General features: G+C 38.5%; 1 protein-coding gene across 1 annotated transcript in view; it reads right to left on the bottom strand.

The window, feature by feature from the left end:
* Window positions 1-1,542: 1,542 nt before the first annotated feature.
* SLC2A2 (solute carrier family 2 member 2) overlaps window positions 1,543-22,296 on the bottom strand; it is a 37,561-nt gene continuing 16,807 nt past the window's right edge. The window contains exons 4-11 of the mRNA XM_068993113.1: window positions 18,790-18,914; window positions 15,584-15,699; window positions 14,556-14,718; window positions 13,892-14,079; window positions 10,057-10,161; window positions 6,265-6,366; window positions 5,218-5,421; window positions 1,543-5,132 (exon numbers count right to left, since the gene is read on the bottom strand). Of these exons, the coding sequence (XP_068849214.1) occupies window positions 4,932-5,132; window positions 5,218-5,421; window positions 6,265-6,366; window positions 10,057-10,161; window positions 13,892-14,079; window positions 14,556-14,718; window positions 15,584-15,699; window positions 18,790-18,914 (1,204 nt within the window). The 3' untranslated portion in view covers window positions 1,543-4,931. The remainder of the gene's footprint in view (window positions 5,133-5,217; window positions 5,422-6,264; window positions 6,367-10,056; window positions 10,162-13,891; window positions 14,080-14,555; window positions 14,719-15,583; window positions 15,700-18,789; window positions 18,915-22,296) is intronic.

Raw genomic sequence — 22,296 nt, 5'->3', positions numbered from 1 at the left:
AATTTCCAGCACAGGGCCTCATATGGATATTTTTTGCTTTATAGATTTTGGTGGCTGTGTGTCAACAACTTACTGTGTTAATTATCATTGAGCTTTTCCTCATAATTCCTCACCTTTCTTTTCCACATATCTCATAAACAGTACTATTAGAAACTTCATTTGAAAATGAGAATTGTAACAATATCCAGTCTTTTAAATAATTATTCACCATTGAGTTGAGTAGTGCACCAGGACATTTCTTTTCTATGTTGCTCCCTACCGCACTCTCTCCCCAGGAATTCATATTTGCCTTGTATTTGCATTTGTTTATTTTTCTATGTGTTTGGCACTATTCGTTTTTCCTAAAGGTTCCAAATTATTCCTCATATGGCCAAACACATCAGAAAATATTTTCGTTCTGTTTTTCCCCAGAACCTTCTTTTTCTTGCTTCAGTCTGAACTGGTTGTCTTCTAGGCCCTGGTGCTTGCCGTCACCTATGACCCAGGCCCTGAGACTTTTCTTCCATCCTCCCCTTTTGCTGAATTCCATGTCTTTCATTTTCAGTTTTTCCTCTCTCTCTCTCTCTCTTTTTGGCACCGTACACATTCCTCTTGCTTCAGGAGAGAAGGTACAGAATAGGTAAATTTTTGAGTCTTGCATGTCTGGAAATGATAGTACATCTGGGAACAGAATTCTAGGCTGAAAATCATTTTCCCTTAGAATTTTGTAGGTATTGCTCCACAGCCTTTCAGCTTTCACAGCTTTTGTTCAGATATGACATGCTTTTATGAATCCTGTTTCTTTGTATGTGACCTGCCTTTACTTTCTAGATGCTTTTATATGTACATTTTACTTGCTAGTGTTCTTAAATTTCATGATGAAAATTTAAAAATAAGAAAAGGAATAATTTCATCAAAAATGGTTATGGTGAGTAACAAATTACTATGGTAATTAAATGCTATTGGATAAATAGAGCATAGTAATTTTTAAATGTATATATAAATTTTTTGAAAATTTATATCCTTTGAAGCTATTTAAACATATGATGAAAATTTTAGATGTCCACTAAAAATTTTTAAAACCACTAACTTACAGTTTTTCCTATTCTGCCCCTTGTGCCATAACTATTTGTTTTTAAAGTTTAGCTTCTTTATGAGAATGCAGGTGATTGAGGACAGGGACCATGTTTTCTAAGCTTTTTATCTTTTACAAAACTTTAATAAAGTGTTGTGTCCATAATAGGAGCTCAATTAAATATTTACTAATTGAAGTATTTCTATTTTCATCAAAGGGTGTCCTTCATTTCTCTTCAACTGTTCTTACCTAGCCTACCAGTTAGTTTTCCCTACTAAACTGATAATCAAAACAACTGCTTGATGGAAATAATATTTGGATTTAAAATGCAACTCACATGTTATCTTTAGTATGAGAACAGGAAAAGTATTGTGAGAAGGAAATGATTATATATAGTAAACCAATACCAATTTTCTTAAATGTGGTTATTTTCTACATAAAATAAAGTAACACAGTAATTAGAAATATATTTATTGACATAAAACTGCAGTGTATACACACTCTTAACTAAAACCAGTGTATTTTCATGATTCTTTCTAACGTGCACCCAACTGGAAAGCAGTTTAAACACCAGCAGATGGCTCAAGAGTGGTTGGCAATAAACCCTTTCTCCTCAGATCACTAATATACAACTGTAATGAAAAATTATATTTTTGCACACTTTACTCAGCACTTTTGCTTAGGACACTGTAAGCACAAGATAATGCCTAATATTGCTTTGCTATGTATACAATAATAAGCTAGCAAGAAATATTCACGTACACTAGTTTATACACTTTTGTAATTAGTTTTATACCTTTTTAGGTAATCTAATATTTTAAATGGTTTTAATTTTATTTCCATATTTATTTGACTATGCCAGATCTTCACTGTAGCACACAAGGTCTTCGATCTTCATTGCGGCGCACCGAATCTCTTAGTTTCAGCGTGTGGGATCTAGTTCCCCCACCAGGGTTGGAACCTAGGCCTCTGCACCAGGGGCACAGAGTCAGCCCCTGAACCGCCAGAGAAGTCCTCATTTTTGCATCTTATCAAGAAGGCTTGGCCTTGTCCTGTGATTTAATCCTGTTGTTACATTTATATATGATACACAGCATTTTATTTTGTACTTAGCATTATCCAAAGAAATAATACTACATATAGACCTCTTAAAAATAACTTAGGCAGAAGCAAATTTTAAAAATACAAGAAAAACTCTTATACCTTACTTAGAAATATCAAGTATGGGTTTAAGTATTCGACAGCTTAATATTCCCCCTAATTCTTACAATTCCCTTGTCATTGTGGGATTGTTGCTGGAAGTAAGAAAATATTATATTGCGTTTATAAAACATTTTTTTATTCAAAAGAAAAAAACTGGAACTATCTTATATATGATAGCTCTGTGTCCTAACAGTATTGTCATGAATACTAACGTTAGGTAACATTTATTGAGTGCCCTCTCTGTACCAGGCACTCTGCTTAGCACTTTATGTTTAATCTTCACAGCTCTCTGAGGTAGGTATATTATTGAGGGCATCTTATTTACAAAGTGCTCTACACTGAGGTGACGGAAGGCAAGACATGCAGGTGATCTTCCTAAACTCCTCAATAGACTGAGCTCCTTGATGTGAGGCATTCTCTTACTGTGTCTCAGAGTGCATGACAGTGCTGATCCTGTAGAAGGGAGCGGGGAAGAGGAAGTGAGAGGAAACCCCTACACTGGTGTCAGGACAGTGGGCAATACTAGATGTAGCTGATGAACGACCGGACCATGCTCTGAGCAAGTTAAGAGAAGATCACATTTGTAAGGATGTTTGACTATGAAAACGACTCCACAGAAATGATGGTGTATTACGAAAATTAACCATTCAAACTCACATCTAATTTCCCTGGGATTAAATCTAACTAATTAGTCTCACTCTTATTATATATTATGGTGAATATTGCTGAGAACCTAGGAGTTTGTATTATGTGAAGCTAGTTCCTTTTAGTATGAAGCTTTAACCGCTTATTTCATCTGAATGTTTCTTTTCAACTCACTAGTATCTTTGCAAGGAAAAAATTATGAAAGGGAAACAATACATGCTATTTACATTTCTCTGAGGCAGAAAACATCAGGGTCTGAATTTTGAGAATTTGTGCTCAGTCAGAAAAATTAATCAAAACTTAAAAGGGGTCTTGTGGGTTCTTTATTTAAACTCTTACTTGTTGTTCAGTCACTAAGTCGTGTCTGACTCTTTGCGATCCCATGGACTATAGCCAACCAGTCTCCTCTGTCCATGGGGTTCTCTAGGCAAGAATACTGGAGGCGTAGCTATTTCTTTCTCTAGGGGATCTTCCTGACTCAGGGGTTGAACCAGCATCTCCTGCTTTGGCAGGCAGATTCTTTACCACTGAGTCATCAGGGAAGTCCTAAACACTTACTACTTTATTCTAAATGAGATCGGGAATAGTGATTTGAATAAATCACATTCATCACCTATAAATATGTTCAATTTCTTTACTGGTGCAACTTTGGGCTTCTCAAAGGCCACCAGCATCCTGAAGAAGACAGGAGCCACGGACGAGCCATTTTCCTGCTTCTGCCCGACTCCAAGTCCCTACTTTTCTTTTTTTTAAACTGAGTTTACAGTTTAGAAAAAAAGGTCTACCAAACTATTTAAGCTCACTTGGTGTCCTAGAACAGCTAAGGGAACATAGATAATCCCAAACTGGCCAAAAAGAAACAAAAATCAAAGTGAGAAAAAATAATTTCGTCTTGCTTGGAATGTCAAATTACATAAAGGTAAACAACCTTGGTCAAAGAAAAAAAAAGCAAACCCCCTCAAGTGTTCAGTATTTTTTTCCCACTCTTGAAAAGAACTTTTAAAAAGAGACTCTTCCATACATTAAAGCAAGTGTAAAAAGGATTGATTCAGTGCTCCACTTTGTGAGGAAAAGAGCCTGGAGATATTTCAGCTCCCTGCTAAGCCTTTGGTATCCTTCAGAACTCTATTTCCATAGTTGCAAAATTGACTGAGTGAAAGTCTGTTTAATCATCTGTGTATTTCCAATTTGTCTACATAGGTAAAAGCACTTAGTGCTTGGCACGTAAGTAGTATACAATAAATGTTAGCAATCGTAATAGAACAGCTTAGATAGCTCCATATACTGCCAAGGCAAAAAAGGAAACACCAAAAAGAATGATTGCTTTGTCTTTGGGAACTCAGTCTTTCCAGGAAAATTAAATAAAGATTTTCATCAAGGCTGAAATTCAATGTTTTTGAATTTTCGGGAAGTCACCCTCAGGATCTTCCAACCCCACCTTTTCAACCTATTTTAAAACATAATAGTTCAGAAAATATTTTTTAACAAACAGAGCAATCTTTTGCTTCTAATTTCTAGCATTAGACTGCTGTATTTTCACTGTTTGAGTGTATTTTATAAGACAACTCAGAAAACCAGGCTGTGGTCAATAAAAAAGCAAAACAAAATATAGCTCAAGGGATTCAGCCAGCAAGGAATTAGCACAAGTTTATGATAGTTGTTATTATTAACGGATAACCCATGCTAAATGACCAAGCCATTTAGTGTTTAATTTTATAAAAACCATTTGGTCATCAAAGTAACAAAAAAAAATTTTTTTTGGTACTAAATGTACTTGCCAGTTAGTGTAACAAAATGAGCTAGACTTTTTGGTTTTCTTATAGTCTTACCACCCAACATAGATTCTTTAAGTTAAAAGAAAAAAATACTTTTTTAGTAATATTTGATGATACTTCTGATCAGAGCCTATAAAGTCTCTATAAAAAATAAAACAATACTTCAAGATACAGATATAAAATTCTCAGAAAAGTGTCATTAAAAAAACACTGCTTTCTTCCTGTTATTGTTCATGTCAAAAAGCAGGTTATCTCTACATGGTTTCTGTAGGTCCCAGGAATTCCATTTCTACAGCAGCTTTGGGCGTTTCAGCTGAACCCCTCTTCTTTCGGAACTCTGCTGCAATTTCCTCAAAGGATTTTCCTTTGGTTTCTGGAACTTTAAAAAATGTGAACAGAGTAAAGGCCAAGACCACACCAGCAAAAAGGAAAAACACATAAGGTCCGCAGAAGTCCTGCAGAGAAGAAACAGAGTTCCAATTAGCAGCTGTTAAACCTTATCTTCTGTTCAGTAAGTTTGCACAGAACTAGGCTGCTTACCGCAATGTACTGGAAACACAGAGCTATAATGAAATTGCCTGTCCAGTTGCTGAATGCAGCTACTGCTAAAGCAGCAGGGCGTGGTCCTTGACTGAAGAACTCAGCCACCATGAACCAGGGGATGGGGCCTGGCCCAATTTCAAAAAAACAGACAAAGAGGAAGATGGATGTCATGCTCACGTAACTCATCCAAGGCAATTTATTCTGAGGAGAAAAAATAAAAAAATAAAAGTGGAACTGGGATCACTGACTGCTTCTTCCTGTAGCTAAGTCCTTGTTGAGTTCAGAGGGGACAGAGCACTCTTCCTGATGTGTTTATGTTCAGTTAAGTATAAGTTATTCTAGTTGTTCAGTTCAGTTCAGTTGCTCAGTCGTGTCCGACTCTTTGCGACCCCATGAATCGCAGCACGCCAGGCCTCCCTGTCCATCACCAACTCCTGAAGTTCACCCAAACTCACATCCATCGAGTCAGTGATGCCATCCAGCCATCTCATCCTCTGTCATCCCCTTCTCCTCCTGCCCCCAATCCCTCCCAGCATCAGGGTCTTTTCCAATGAGTCGTAGATGAGTCTTTTTTCCCTTTTCCTAGTCTGAGTCATCCTTAAATCTTTTGAGCTATAAGAAATCCCCTGGATTCGGATTTTCTCTGCCTCCTAGTCACTCTTTTTCTGTGGAAGAAGCAAAGCAAGGATCCAGTGACCTCTGCTTCTACTCATACCAAGGTCAGTAGACAGGATGCACAAACACCCTGTAAAGTGGTGGAACGGTCTAGGTACTTGTTCAAGGTCACACAAGCAGCCAAGTGGCAGAGCCAGGGTTGAAACCTGGTTATTATACACCCTGCCTCTCCCGGGTGACAAGCACCATTTACTTGCTGATGTTCAGTCTTTAAACCCTGAAGCTAATTCTCTTTTTCTTTACATTTCTCTTTTGTTTTATATGCTGTTTCTCTTGCTTTATTTTGTTAAGTAAGTCTCATGTTTAACTTGGGGCTCAGAAGTGCTATCATTGGGTAACCAAAAATCTGAGTGCAGGCCCCAGACTCACCAGGAGCACAAGTCCCACCGACATGAAGATGGCACAAACAAACATTCCACTCATTCCAATTAGGAACAGAGAGCGTCGCCCTGCCTTCTCCACGAGGAACACCTAGGGAAGTTTTAAAACATAGTGGCTTTATACTTCAATAGATTCTACTGCCAAAGAGATCTTTTCAATCTATACAGCTGAGAAGAAGCCATTCTATTATCCCATTTTGCAGATGTGGAATTAAGCAGGGAAGTGACTCTTGTCCAGAAAGGTAGAACTGGTCTCAGTGACCAGAGATGTTTAACAGATGCTGTCTTCCTTTTGTCACATTGATTTGAACAGGTCATTCTAGAGAAAGAACCATAGCATTATCACCACCTGATGTTTATCACTTTGGGTGCAATAGTTAGAGACTGAACATCTTGGATGTCCAGTATTTCTTCTACCCTTAAAATATGAAAGTGAAAAGTGAAGTCACTCAGTCGTGTCCAACTCTTTGAGACCCATGGACTGTAGCCCACCAAGCTCCTCGTCCATGGGATTCTCCAGGCAAGAATACTGGAGTGGGTTGCTATTTCCTCCTCCAAAAATAAAATATGAAGGGTCTACATAAATATGACATTAATTTCCCTTATGATAATTATCCTCTTATAATTAAAAGCGTTTGAGCACTGCAGACTTCTGAAACAGTGCAATTATTGACGTGTCAACTATCATCATCCAACTTCCTTACTGCAAACAAAGTCAAATTGTGACCGCTCAGGGGGAAAATACAGAACTTGATCATCTTACCGAAGAGTCAGGTCTGTATTTTTTTTGGTGAGCCTGAATGTACTTGGTCTTGGTAATGAACTATCCACTTGAAAAGATAAGACTTTAAAGCAAAAGGTTAAAGTGCTTTTTTATCCTATTTTAGGAGAGTTGGCATCAACTCCTTTGGGTCGGGATCTTTGCACTAATGTTTAAGATTTACAATTAGTGAGGACCAGAGTTTGCTGAATAGACTCTGGCTTGATCCTTGGAATACTGCCAAGGTTGGTGAGTCAAACACACACAAAAATTACCTGTCATAATTTCTCACTTGGCTGTTCTTAATAATCTATCAGTAAATCAACAGCAATCCAATACTCTTAGTGCAGTGAGCTTTGGCTCTGAAAATATCTGAGAAACATTTCTTTTCACTTATAGCGAAAACCCTTTTTCTCAGGCTTTCAGATCACTCCAGAGTGGTAAGCAAGGAACCCATATTTAATTGTTGAGAATGAAGTGGGAAAAACAAACCTTCCTCTAGTTCATAAAATTTCTCTCTATATTTTGACCATTTCTATATTATGACTTTTAAAGTTGATTTGATGATACCATGTCAAGCCGCCAAGGAAACTGGAGCATTTCTTCAGCAAAAGGGGCTTTCACTACATCTGTTTCTTCTATTTCTGAACAAGTATTACTGATAGGATTATAAATTCTAAAACTACATGCCTTGAAAATTGAGTCAGTCTCCCTTGGGGCCAGGTGAGCACTGCCACAGGGTGAGACTTGGTCAGGTCGTAGAGACCTGGATGCCTGACCTTAACTTCCATTTTCCCCACAGATAGTGTGTAGCACTCAGATCCTCAATGCCTACTTGGAGGCGCTCTTTCTCCTCTAGACCCATGCTGTCTTTCAGTTTGCTTCATATTTCTTTCTGTTTTGTTTTCTCACTCAAGATTACAAGTTTCCATCTATTGGATCATTAGTGTAAAAGAAAATACAAAATATGGAACGTCATTCAGCATCAAGTTTAGAAAGTCTCTCTCTCCAAATACTCATTCAGGAAAAAAAAAAAAAGGATTATATTCCCTCCAAATTGTTGAAACATTACTATGTTGTCAGTACATATTCCTATTTGCACATCTTTATTTGAATGGATACACAGAATTCAGTAACATTGGCTGATTTTGGCAAGAGGTCTGGATGATTGAGAGGTTATCCTTTTGGTATTTCTTTGAACTTTAAAACTTTTCAAAAATAAATATAATTAAAAGTGTTAAATATTACTTGTAGTCCTGGAGGGTTCATTAGGTGGCTGATTAGAGTTAACTTTTTAAAATTATGTCACTCCTTCAAAAATGTTCACCGAATAAAAGAATGAGTTCTAAAAAGGTATATTCAAAATAATCAGGACACTATTTTCAGAACAACTCCTCCCACTCCATGGAGTTGGTGGGGTTGGATGGGTGGACAACAATGGAATTTTACACTAGTTTTCTTTTTAGGCATTCTTAAGAGTTTGGATTACCCTGATCTTGGTAACTTGATTCTTCACAGAGCAAATCCCGTTACACATAAAATATTTTAATCACAATCTCTATATGAGAAAAATATGTTGAAGTGAGATTTGCAAAAATATTATCTCAGGAGACAAAAGAATGCAAATAGTTGCTAGGATTCCATCCCAGTACCAATCCTTTATTGATTTCAGAGTGGCCTTTTGGATTGAACAAGCATTAACTCTAAGGGCATAAGCACTGGTGTTCCCTTATTATCTGTTCTTCCTTCTCTTTCCAAGGTCCAGTTCTGTTTACTGTGGTCTGGACAAACTTGCCTTTTGATCTAGGTAGCAAGGCTGTAATTATTGACCACTCTAGGTAATAGTTAAAAGTCCATGTGCAGAAAATGAAAAACAAGTGATCCCATGAACTGTAGCCTGCCAGGCTCTTCTATCCATGGGATTCTCCACGCAAGAATACTAGAGCAGGTTGCCATTTCCTTCTCCAGGGAAACTTCCTGATCCAGGAATTGAACCCAGATCTCCTGTACTGCAGGCAGATGCTTTTCCAACTGAGCTACATGTGAAGCCTCAGAGCTTCCTGGAAGCTCTGCCCAATGACCTAACATCATAAGAATCTGCTCAATCAGTTTAATTTTGCTAGAGGCTTAGATATCTAATTGAGAGGACAATGTTTATTTTAAAAAAAATTTTTTCCCCCTAAGATATCAGGATAAAAAATTTCAACCATGGATAGGAATCAAGGTGGAAGATCCAGTACTGACAGAAATGACAAGCTGTTTGCTAATATCAGGGGCTTCCCAGGTGGTGCTTCCCAGGGTGCTTCTCTGCTTCCCTGGTGGCTCAAACAGTAAAGAATCTGCCCTGGATCCAGAAGATCCCCCAGAGAAGGGAATGGCAATTTGCTCCAGTATTCTTGCCTGGAGAATCCCATGGACAACAGTACATGGGGTCGCAAAGGGTCGGATATGACTGAATGACCAACAGTTTCACACTTTCTTTCCCAGGTGGTGCAGTGGTAAAGAATCTGCTGCCAATGCAGGAGACGCAAGAGGGTTCGATCCCTGAGTTGGGAAGATTCCCCTGGAGTAGGAAATGGCAACCCACTCCAGTATTCATGCCTGGAAAATCCCAGAGGAGCCTGGTGGGCTACAGTCTATGGGGTCGCAAAGAGTCAGACACAACTGAGCATGCATACACACATTTGCTAATATTAAGGGACTTAAGTACAGAGCAAAGGAGAAAAAGCCTAGGTATTTACACAAAAATACCAAGTGTCTTGTCCCCAAGTGAGTTCCTGATTCACAAGTGAGTGACAAATGACATCTTTGGGAGACAGGGATGCCTAATCAATTATGCCTAATCTCACTACAATGGTTGGTTATTCACATCTGGGACTCTTCTTGTGACTCACATGGTTCTACCTACATATCCAGTACATGCAGACAATAAATCACAGGTTGCTTTTATGTTACAAGGGTTTTTTTCACTCCTATTTCTGGACTGAGGAACAAGCAGAATATTTAGAGTATTTCACTTACAGAGACAGCAGTGAAAACTGTGTTGACAGCACCAACTCCAATGGTTGCATAAACAGGTTGGCTGATTCCAGCTGTCTGGAAAATGCTGGTTGAGTAGTAAAATATCTGAAAGATGAGAATAGTTTAGCTTTAATCAAGAAGCCTAGTACTAAGGCTTTAATGCAAGAATTATTTTAGGTTCTTTATTTTTTGAGTGTTTCAATGGAACCAGAGTTCCGAGAGATCCCAAAAGGTTTTATCATCCCTCTTCTTCCAGAAAAGGAGAAATCACAATCTTCCTTTAGTGTGCAAAACTTCCAATCATTTAAACTATCCTTATATTCAGCTGAAAACTCTACATCTGCATCTAACATTTTTCAGTTTTAAAACTTTTTCTTAAAGTTAAAATACATGCTAAAAGGTACATATATCCTTTAAGTGTACAGCTCAATTAATTTTCACAAACTAAACACACCTGTGTCAGTTCAGTTCAGTTCAGTTGCTCAGTTGTGTCTGACTCTTTGTAATCCCATGAACTGCAGCACGCCAGGCCTCCCTGTCCATCACCAACTCCTGGAGTCCACCCAAACCTACGTCCGTTGTGTCGGTGATGCCATCCAACCATCTCATCCTCTGTCGTCCCCTTCTCCTCCTGCCCCCAATCTTTCCCAGCATCAGGGTCTTTTCAAATGAGTCAGCTCTCTGCATCAGGTGGCCAAAGTATTGGAGTTCCAGCATCAGTCCCTCCACACCCGGGATTGATCTCCTTTTGATGGACTGGTTGGATCTCCTTACAGTCCAAGGGACTCTCAAGAGTCTTCTCCAATACCCCTGTATAATCTAGGTAAAAAATAAATCATTTCCTGCCTTCTGGAAGCCCCCTAAATGTCACCCTTTTTTCAAAGGAAACTCTTTCAACTTCAGCCATTGTAGATAAATTTTGCCTAGTCTTGTACTTGATATAAGTGGAACTGCTTGATGTATATTTTATATCTGGTATCAACATTACCTTTGTGAGAATCATCCACATTGTTGCGTTGGCAGGCTGTTTATTATCACTGCTATTTAGCGTATTATTGTAGTGATATACCACAATTTAGTTACCCATTCTACTATTTAGTCACCCATTCTACTGTTGATGGTTATTTAGGTAGTTATCATTAGAGTGATTATGAATAGTGCTTCTGTAAACATTCTGTTCTACTACAAGCCTTTTGGTAAAATATGTACACATTTACACCTAGGAATAGAATTGTTGGATCACAGTGTGTGTGTGTGTGTTCTCAGCTTTGACTGATACTACCAAATAGTTTTCCAAAGAAGTTGTGTCCATTTGCACTCTTACCAGTGAAAAGGCAGAGGAACCAGAGCTCAAGTCACCGAACATCCACTGGATCATCAAAAAAGCAAGAGAACTCCAGAAAAACATTGACTTCCCCTTTATGGACTATGCCAAAGCCTTTGACTGTGTGGATCACAATAAACTGTGGAAAATTTTTAAGGAGATGGGAATACCAGACCACCTGACCTGCCTCCTGAGAAATGTTTAAGCAGGTCAAGAAGCAACAGTTAGAACTGGACATAGAACAACAGATTGGTTTCAAATCAGGAAAGGAGTACATCAAGGCTGTATATTGTCACCCTGCTTATTTAATTTATATGCAGAGTACACCATGAGAAATGCTGGGCTGGATAAAGCACAAACTGGAATCAAGATTGCTGGGGGAAGCATCAATAACCTCAGATATGCAGATGACACAACACTTCTGGCAGAAAGCGAAGAAGAACTAAAGAGCCTCTTCACTAAAATGAAAGAGGAGAGTGAAAAAGTTGGCTTAAAACTCAACATTCAGAAAACGAAGATCATGGCATCTGGTCCCATCACTTCATGGGAAATAGATGGGGAAACAGTGACAGATTATTTTTTTGGGCTCCAAAATCACTGCAGGTGGTGACTGCAACCATGAAATTAAAAGACGGAAAGGACAGAAGGAAAGTTTCGACCAACCTAGACAGCATATTAAAAAGCAGAGATATTACTTTGCCAACAAAGGTCCATCTAGTCAAAGCTATGGTTTTTCCAGTAGTCATGTATGGACGTGAGAGTTGGACTATAAAGAAAGCTGAGCCCAGAAGAATTGATGCTTTTGAACTGTGATGTTGGAGAAAACTCTTGAGAATCTCTTGGGCAGCAAGGAGATCCAACCAGTCCATCCTAAAGGAAATCAGTCCTGAATATTCATTGGAAGGACTGATGCTGAAGATGAAACTCCAATACTTTGGCCATCTGAAGAACCAACTCATTTGAAAAGACCCTGATGCTGGGAAAGATTGAAGGCGGGGAGAAGAAGGGGACAACAGAGGATGAGATGGTTGGATGGCATCACCGACTCAATGGACATGAGTTTGAGTAAGCTCCGGGAGTTGGTGATGGACAGGGAGGCCTGGTGTGTTGCAGTCTGTGAGGTCACAAAGAGTCAGACACGACTGAGCAACTTTGAACTGAATTGAACCAGTGTGTATAAGAATTTTGGTTTCATTGCACTTAATCCAAAATTTTCCACTTATGTCAGTACAAATGGAGAAATCTGATTCACAGCCTCCTTAATAGCCTTTAATATTAGTTACGTCTTTATGTGGATAACAGTCATTTTCTTTGGCTGTGTCATCCTCTGTCATTCCTTTCCTACAGCCTCGTCCTGCAGACAGGGCTGATGCAGAAGGACTGTTCAGACTGTGTTCAGTGCGGAATGGATTACTCACTGCACACTATCCTACCCAAAAGCCTCTGGTTCAACATTTCCTGGATGCCTCTAAGCCAGGCACTGGGATGGAAGCTAAAGCAGGGACACTCAGAGAGATGAAGTGTTGTGCTCTTGGATACACACGCAGAGCTGAGAGAGAGGATACACACGCAGAGCTGAGAGAGCTCAGAGAGATTTGGTCTCTGAGACCCAAAGTTATAAAGAATTAAGAGATTAAAAAATCAACATCAAGGACCCTTAAAGGATAGAGGCCAGAGCAGAGCATTCAGCTTGTGGAATGAGGCTCACGTCTCCTTTTGCTTCACCTCAGGGGAAATACTTTTTTGCTTCCTCTAAGTCTCTGCCCATCCATCAGTCACCGCCACAGTGTCTGTGAATCTGGGGTTGACTCGCTGTAGAAGCCCAAATCACATTTTTAACAGCATTGAATGGGGATAAGTGGTTTTTAAAATCTAGTTTCTTAACCAATGCTTAATTTTTTTCTTCTAGCAGCTAACCGTCATCAAGACAATTTTAGTCTGCATAATACAAATATTTCAAAACCTAAAAGCTAGCTAGTTTAGTATTCAGTGTGTTCTTCAGTCATGTCTTTTCTATTACCCTCACTCACCAATATCATATCAGTCCCTTCTATTGTTTATTTTGTGTGCTGTCTCCCCAAACAGTGAAAATTTCTTGGATGACAGGAGACTTTGCACTAGGCTATCTGCTACACTTCATTTAAATAGATAGTAGGAACCATGAGTCTTACTGCCTAGGCTATCTGAAATCCTAAATTTGGTACTCAACTCTAGAAGCCCCTGGTAATTCAATCTTCTTGGTATATTTATTCTCCTTTGCCCTCTTTTGTATTTATCATGACTTGCCTTTTAATCTTCATCTTAATTGACATGCAGACCACTGATCACTGACATCTTTTAAAAATTGTAAGGTAATTTTAGAAAGCAGACGAGGCAAGGTAAAATTAATGCTCATTCAAGATATCTGTGATGTCAGCATTTTAACATGTCCTTTAGTTACTTAAACTCCTGTCCTCATCTGTCTTAATTCACTTTACTCTTAAGAGTGAGGGAGGGTGTTCTTAAACTTACCCCATTGATTCCAGAAAATTGTTGAGCCCCATGCAGCATCAATGCCACTAGAATAGGCTGTCGGTAGCTGGCATTGGTGAAGAGCTGAATTATGGAGACTTTCTTTTCATTTGATGCTTCTTCCCTCTCTTTTCTCATCTCAGTGATATCTTTGGTGACATCATCACTTCCTCTGAGTCTTTTCAAGCCTGTCCCCCAAAATGATCAGGTTGACACAACTCAGGTCAAAACAAAAATAAATTTATTTTTGTTATGCTAATGAAAGAACTACAGTTCTGCATAGCCCTTTCTATTACCTAAGAGAATGGGTGTTGGAAATCCTTTCTTGTTAAATCCTGTCTTTGTATTTTTTAAGAAAGCAGAACATTTGGCTTCATCTTATTCCTCATTATCATAGACGTATAATGTAGGGAAGATCTGTTAGAAGTCTCTGAGTTCAATACACTGCATGTGGATTTTCTATTTGGGCTTGTGTGAACGTTTATGGTTGCAAAATGACAGGTACCAGTCATATTAAGTGATCATGCATATTCTTACATACAATCACTGACTTCATTTGAAAAGCATTGGTACCAATTTCATGAGTATCCATTCACGTGCAGTGTTTCTCATTAACTGATAATTCCAAAACAATAGGAAGAAAGGAAAACCACCACAGACTTACTTTTCTTTGCCTTGGCTTCCTCATCCAGCTTGATGTAAAGGTATCTGGGGCTTTCTGGACAGAAGAAGAGCAGCAGACATTGGAGAATGGCTGGCACAGCAGACAAACCAAGCAGGATGTGCCATAGCTCGTGATTGCCCAGGATAAAGTCAAGGCCGACAATCTAAAAAGGCAGGGAGGAAGCATATCAACTACACATCACTTTGGATCCGCCTTCTGAAAGAATTTGTTGAAAAAGCACATTGGCTGTTTGATAGTAATTCCTGACAACTTTGATTCAAGTATGCGCAAGTATGCTTAACTAGTATGTCTCTCCTTAACTGAATTAGGGACTCTGTTTTACAAAGAGTTCACCTAGATTTGTTTTCATTAACTCTTATGGGACATTTAGGATAGAAATCAACCAAACTTTTAAGCACACATTTGATATCTAAAATAACAGCAAAAATCATGCATAACTTTGGACAATTACCCAGAACTTAAATAGAACGGGTTACATAGATAAAGCAATTACTCTGAGAGAATGAGTTTTGTGATCTCTATTGCAAAGTAGTTTATCCTCTGGATAGTCATAAAGTTTGAGGTTCTGAGGACTCCCTCTGAGAACACAGGAGAGAAGGAAAGAATAAGGTAACTGAACAAGATCTGCTACTGTAATCCTTTGCATTTTAAATCTGAGCAGGAAAGATGCTCAGAAAAAAGGAAACCCAGGCAGCCAAAATTTTGAAATTTTTTCCCTTGAAATCTAAATGGAATAATTTAATTCTGGAATAGCTCCAGTAGTTAAGACGTGGCTTACCAGGTCACCTTCAGTGCCAACGCCACCACAACTTCCAGAGGAAAAGTGAGGCGTGGATTAGTAATATTTTAACTTTGAGCTAAAAAGCCTATGTCTCTGTACTGCCACCTCCAAGACCACTTGTGGAACTGTCTTTTCCTCTGTGTTGTTTTACAGTAAGAGTGTCCAGTCGGGGGAGTGAAGCTGGGTAAAGTACAGGATGGGTGAGGGAAGGGATGGGAGTTTTTACCTGACTAATAAGAATGCCTGTGACAACGGCCAGCTGATGAAGAGCACCAATAGCACCCCTGAGTGTGGTTGGAGCAATTTCACCAATGTACATTGGAACCAAGCCTGAAATTAGCCCTGAGTGAAACATGAACATACACATTAAAGTGTAATCAGGATGACATCAACAGCAGTAACCTTGTTTTAAGTACAGTCAGTATTCTTTCTGCGTTTATTGGAAGGAAGAGCCCTTGTCACCAACGGCAGACACGATTTATGGAAAGAATGTTTGTTGATGAGACTCCAAATGAAATTGTAGTTGGAGATATAAATAGGAGGAGATGGTTAGTCATTCATCTGGCAATTATTCATAGCATTGTCTTTATTTAGTTAAAAAATTCATGTTAATATTGAGTTTGTATCATGATGCCTTAGGTTATCTTCAGAAAAGAGATTGAAGAATGCTTTAACAATATTCTTAAAAATACAGTAATATTCTTACTCTAAAATCATGGGATTAAAGGAAATTAGAACAAGTCTATGCCAACCTCTTTACTTGATAAAGGTGAGAAATGACTTACCCAAGATCACAGTGCAATAGAGTGTTAGCAGGAGAACAAAGCCCTTCTTGAGTTTCCACAATGTGGAGGTGCCTCAAAGTTACACTTAAGAGTGGAGGGGCGGGGTGTGTAGAGAGGTGTTAGGGGTTAAGGGACTCAGGGGCTCTTCCCCCAATTACTCCAACCAGAGCAAACTAGCTTCTTTATTCTCTCTAAATAATGGGCTTCAGAAAAGATTTTATTTGAATAAAGACTTCTGATTCTTGCGTGTGTGCTAAGTCGCTTCAGTTGCGTCTGACTCTTTGCGATCCTATGGACTGTAGCCTGCAAGGCTCCTCTGTCCATGGGATTCTCCAGGTAAGAATACTGGAGCGGGTTGCCATGTCCTCCTCCAGGGCATCTTCCCAACCCAGGGATTGAACCCACATTTCTTATGTCTCCTGCACTGGCAAGTGGGTTCTTTACCACTAGGGCCACCTGGGAAGCCCTCTGATGCTTAAAAGAAAACAAAATTTTGAAAAGTTCTCAGCTGTTATGCCTTCTGTAGTTTTCCTAGATGCAGATGTAACCAGTCATGATGAAAATGGTGGAGAATCTAGCCATTTGCTAAGAGCATAAAAAGATCAGAGACTAGTCAAGGAGCAAAACTGAACGCAATGTTTGGCATTTTCTGAAAATGAGATTTGTCAGAGGCTTCCTCTTAGATATACTGTGGGCCTATCAAATGGAAATGTATGGTCTTTGTATAAAAGATGCTTTTGAGAACTGTTTCAATATTTTTTAATGCTTCAAATTGTTCTTAATATCCCATGAACATTTGCATGGCTGATATAGCATCTAAATTTCTGCTTTTACATGCAGCTCTACTGTGTGGTCTGTTGATCTTAAAGAAGCAGGGGGAAAAAAATAAAAAATAAACTTTGTTTGGTCCTATTCTGGACTGTAGTATTTTTGTTAAAGCCAAACATACCTCAAGAACAGAAAATGCAGATAAGCTCATAGGTCTGAAGTCTTCAGTCTAACGCTCTCTCCAACTGAGCTGTTTTGGCCACCTGGTCTGAAGTCTTATGAACTCGAAATTAAATTGTATTTTCTATTAATTTTTATTAATTTATTTTCATTAATTTTTAGCTATTTGAATGTTCATAATAGGATCAGACATAATTTTAGAAGGTGCTTGGAGAGTACAAGTTACTTAGTTATGATAGTAATAGGTTGCTACACACTGTATATAACATTTATTTTCAATTCTACTAAAAATCTTTTATAATTTTTTTTCTTATTGTATTTCAAAAAGTAGAGAGAAAATAAAGAAGAATCTTGATTTGCATCTCTTTGATGGTGTTATTAGTTGCATTTTACAGTCAAGTGAAACTGAATTTGAGTCTTCAAAACTGTAAGAAAACAAATTTGTGTTGTCTTAAGTCACTAAGTTTGAAATAATTCATTAGAGCAGTAAGGGGGAACTAATACTGAGGAGGAAATCGAGCCTTCTATTCAATTACTAAGGCCAGACCAAGACAGTGCCAGAATTGACGCATTCTGAATCCAAAGCTCTTCCCATAAGTGAGTTGCCTCTTTACCTTGATCAAGCTATCATTTCAGTTATTTGTATTAACATTGAAAATAACAAGAAGAGCCATTTAATTAAATAATCTTAGATTTTTATTTTGAGCCTCCCTGGTAGCTCAGCTGGTAAAGAATCTGCCTGCAATACAGAAGACCAGACTTTTCGTTCAACCAATCATTGACGATGCACAGAATTGTAGTCTTTCCTCTTTTTCAGGTAAAAGTGTTAAAAATATTTCATACAGCATTTTGTGCCATCACCTTCCCTCTCTCACCCGCAACGGTTATTATTAGTGGCTGTGATTTGGGACAATGGGTATTACTGGGATTGAGGAACAAAAGATTTGACTATTTTAGAGAATGGACTATCCTCCCTTTCTTTAGGCTGCTGCTGGTAAATTGCTTCAGGAAGATTGAAGAGCTGTTTCCAAGAAATAGTGATTCAGATATTTAGATGGGAAAAGCAGCTTTCCACCATTCTGAACTCCTCTACCGGCTGCTTCTACCTGAGCCCCTCTCCCTATGGCCACCTTCACTTTAACACTTGGACCAGCCAAGTGTGGAAGCAGATAGGGTAAGGGAATGTGGCCTGAGAGATGGGCCAGAACATCAAGGTCTTTCCAGATAGGAGAAACAGAGACATCAGTAGCCGGGCAGGCCATAAGGGTAGAGTTAGGGGTTCTGGGCATAGCAGTCTTCCAGTGTCTACTGAACAACTAAGTAATAATAACAGCTAGCTGTAGTCAGATTTTATGCTGAACATTTTACACATATTCTCACAAGCGCCCCCACGAGGTAGATATTATTATCCTTCTCATTTAATGGATAAGAAAACCAAGAGTTAACTAATTTGTCTTGGAGCATATGACTAGAAATGATGTCATTGCTTTGGATAAGAACATCTCATTACAACTCCACTTACTGGTCCCAAACCTCCCTGACTCAGAACTGAAACTTTGTGCTATTGCCTTTCCTTTTTGTGATGTCACCTTATGCTCAAAAAATTCCCTACATGTAACCACATCTACCTTGAGAATAATTTTCAGATGTACATATGTGTTTGTGTGGAAGGGTGTGTGTGTGTGTGTGCACGACTTACCACAGTAGAGTCCTGATATGCCTCTTCCTGAAATTATAAGAATGTGAGATGGTCCCAATTTCGAAAACCCCATCAAGAGAGCTCCAACTAATGAAAGAATGTTTGCTACCAACAGGGCTTTGATTCTGAAAATTTGAAAAGCAAGGATTATAAATTTAGCATCGAAACTTGATAAAAAGGATTTGCTTTCAGAGCATGCTGAGATTTTTACCAAAGAGTGATTATTTTAATTTTGTTCATAGAGCTAGTTGGGGAATCTTAAACCATGATTGCTACTTTGATTTGTCTATGTGTTAAAGCATTAACAACACATAATATTTTTAATGAGAGAATTTGGGTTGCATGTACCTAATCTCCACATTTTGATAGAGATGATTCCATTGTGATGATGACTAGTTTGCTTTAAGATAACACTTCTGAGACCGTTTTAAATAGTTAACAATTAGTTTTCTACATGCTGACTGTTTTGAAGAATAAATGCCTGGCGATAGCTAAATTTAACTCTGTAGCTGTAACCTACGACACCGACACTTTTTTTTCTTTTAATGGTACAACGTTTTAGCTGCTATAGATCATGAAAGAACTTTAAAAGTTAAATTTTCTTTAGTATAAATTATTTGGAAGTAGATTAAAACCTGCTTTTACTTTAAGCCTTATCAGAGAACTATAATTATTCATATTTTATCAATATACGCCAGCATATTTCCAGAATCTATGAATCAATGTCAACCAATGCAAAATACATAGTAAAGATGATAATAGCAAAAAAACCACCATTTTCAAAATTGATCATACAAATATTGACATTTGCAGGTATCTGATACTCTTTTTCCTGTTAAATGGGAAAGTGATGTACACAAAAACCTTTTTCAAAGTTCAGTCAATGATGATAAGGCCAATAAAAGAACCTGAGTGAATAAATGTGAAGATTTGTCCCACAAAGAAACGTAAGTATCTTGTTGCATTCTGTTTCAGTGTTTCAAACTTTAATAGGTGAGCTTTTTTTAAACAAGTAGCTTAAACACCAAGCAGATTGTTTTTTTCCGGAAGAATAAAACTATATAATCTCATACTCGTTTTCCCAACAAATCATGTGATGAGCTGGATAATACCCCACAATAGTCAACATTTTAATCTTCAGATCCTGGGAATATATCACTATATATGGTAAAGGGATTTTGCAGATATAATTAAGAATTAAATTGGATAATCTCTTCATCTGAAAATTGGGCCCAATGATGTACCTATATTAAGAAGGCAGAAGAGAAGGTGATGAGATGAAAGAAATAAAGCTTTGTAATGATGTGCTTTGAAAATGGAGGAAGAGGCCACAGACAAGGACAGAGCTGGCCACCAGAAGCTGGGGAAGGGTAAGGAAATGGACCCTTCCTTATAACCTCCAGAAGGAATAGGTCCTGCTGACACCTTGGCTTCTGCCAATGAAACTGAATTTGGTTCTCTAGAACCGTAAGGAAACAAACTTGTGTTGTTTCAAGCCACTAAGTTTGTAATAATTCATTAGGGCAGTAACGGGAAACCAGTATATGGAATGGAGAAGGAAATGGCAACCCACTCCAGTGTTCTTGCCTGGAGAATCCCAGGGACGGGGGAGCCTGGTGGGCTGCCGTCTATGGGGTTGCACAGTGTCGGACGCGACTGAAGTGACTTAGCAGCAGCAGCAGCAGCAGTATATGGAAATTATCAACACCCCAGAGGCAGGTGGATAGAGTGATTTAGAGCTGACCAGCTTCAGAACTGGAGAGTAGACAAACATAGGGGTGTTTCTCTATGAAGTTTTTTCTCTACACAAGGACAGAGGGTAGGCAAATTCAGTAATTTATCTTAGGAAATTGTTACTAGCTAGCTGATAATATATTCTAGTAGGGAAAAAAGGGAAAAAGTCATACCAGAGACAGATAGCCTGAAAGTATTTTTGATACCAGATTGCTCTCAAGTCCCTCTTCCTTACCACCAGTGGTTGCTGGAGCATTCTATACAACTTAAAGGATTTTAACTTCTACTCAGATGTGAGAAAGAGCCACGAATAAATAATCTAAAAATACACGAAATGGTTGAATCAGGGAGAAAGAAATATAGGTCTATTTCTTTAAATCTGCGCTGAATGCTTCTGTTAGCATAAGTTTCTTCTTCATTATCATCATCTACGTTTGCTCCCTGCTCACTTTGTGGCGGGCAGTGTCCTAAACCTTTTAGATTCATTTTCATTTAATCCTCACAATAATGCCACAAAAGGAGGTGTTTTTTTCCCCCACATAGCAGATGCAAGGAAATGTCTTCGAGAACCGAGGTAACTTGCTCATTAAGTTACAGAGCTGGGACTTGATCTCTGTGAAACCAAAGGTTAATGCTTTATTTTGGTCAGTTCCATTTTTGGTTCAAAAGGAAGAACACATTCAAAGGCAGCAAGCTATGGATATCTTCCTTCACTCACGGTAACGTAGACTGTCCAGATCATGGTCTCCCCTACCTTACCCTGGTCCTTAAATTTTAAGTAAAATTTGACCTCGAGAACCCAAATCTATACCAAATTTGACCTTGAGAACCCAAATAGTGGCCACAGATACCTATTAACACAATTATAAGCAAAGGCTTTTTTAAAAGCAGTAATGGAATAGTACATTTTTATTTGTTTACTTTTCATGAGTGGAGCAATGATCCTGGCAATAGGGATAATCATGTCAGTGACTTTTCCTAGGAAAATAGTTTTTTTTATAGAGACTCAACAGTTTTGTGTTAATTTTGAAGTTAAATGATTAGTTTCAGGGCTGTCCTCAAGGAAGCAAGCATTTTTCATTTTTCTACTGAAAGCTAGAAGAAACTTTGCTTTTAATCCACCACAAGTAATTAAATAAATCATAATTTGACATTGTTTTGGGGTATGACCATTGTCAATGCTAGATCCTAAGACTTGAGAAGACGTGCATTCTGTTTTCATCAGCAGGACACTAAATGTAGAGTGAGTCACTGAATTGTTAGACTCTTATCTCTAAACGAGGGACAAGGGCTTACATTTTTTTCCTTCAGTGATGAGAAGTATAAAACATCAGTAACTGCTAAAAGAACTGGTCTGTCCATGTTCAAAATTTAATTTAGTTTTAATTTTATTTATTGTAGAGATAAGTAATCTAGAAAAATTTCCAATTACTGCTTAAACTTGGTTCAAACTGAAATAATTTAAAAAAAAATTTAAAATAACTAAAGCCAGTTAATGACCTGCATAATTTATGAATACTGATTTATAAAGTTCAGCTAAGGGGCTTCCCTGGTGGCTCAGTGGTAAAGAATCTGCTTGCCAGTGCAGGAGACATAGGTTCGATCCCTGGTCTGGGAGAATCCCACATGCCTGGGAACGTCTAAGCCCCTGAGCACAACTATTGATCCTGGGTTCTAGACCCCAGGAGCCGCAACTGTTGAGTCCATGGACTGCAGTTACGGAAGCCCTCGCATCCTGGAGCCCATGCTCCAAAAGAGGAGAAGCCACCGCGA

This window comes from Capricornis sumatraensis, chromosome 1, assembly GCF_032405125.1.
Source record: "Capricornis sumatraensis isolate serow.1 chromosome 1, serow.2, whole genome shotgun sequence".
In the NCBI taxonomy this organism is placed as follows: Eukaryota; Metazoa; Chordata; class Mammalia; order Artiodactyla; family Bovidae; genus Capricornis; species Capricornis sumatraensis.
This window is presented reverse-complemented; position numbering and strand designations above follow the sequence as displayed.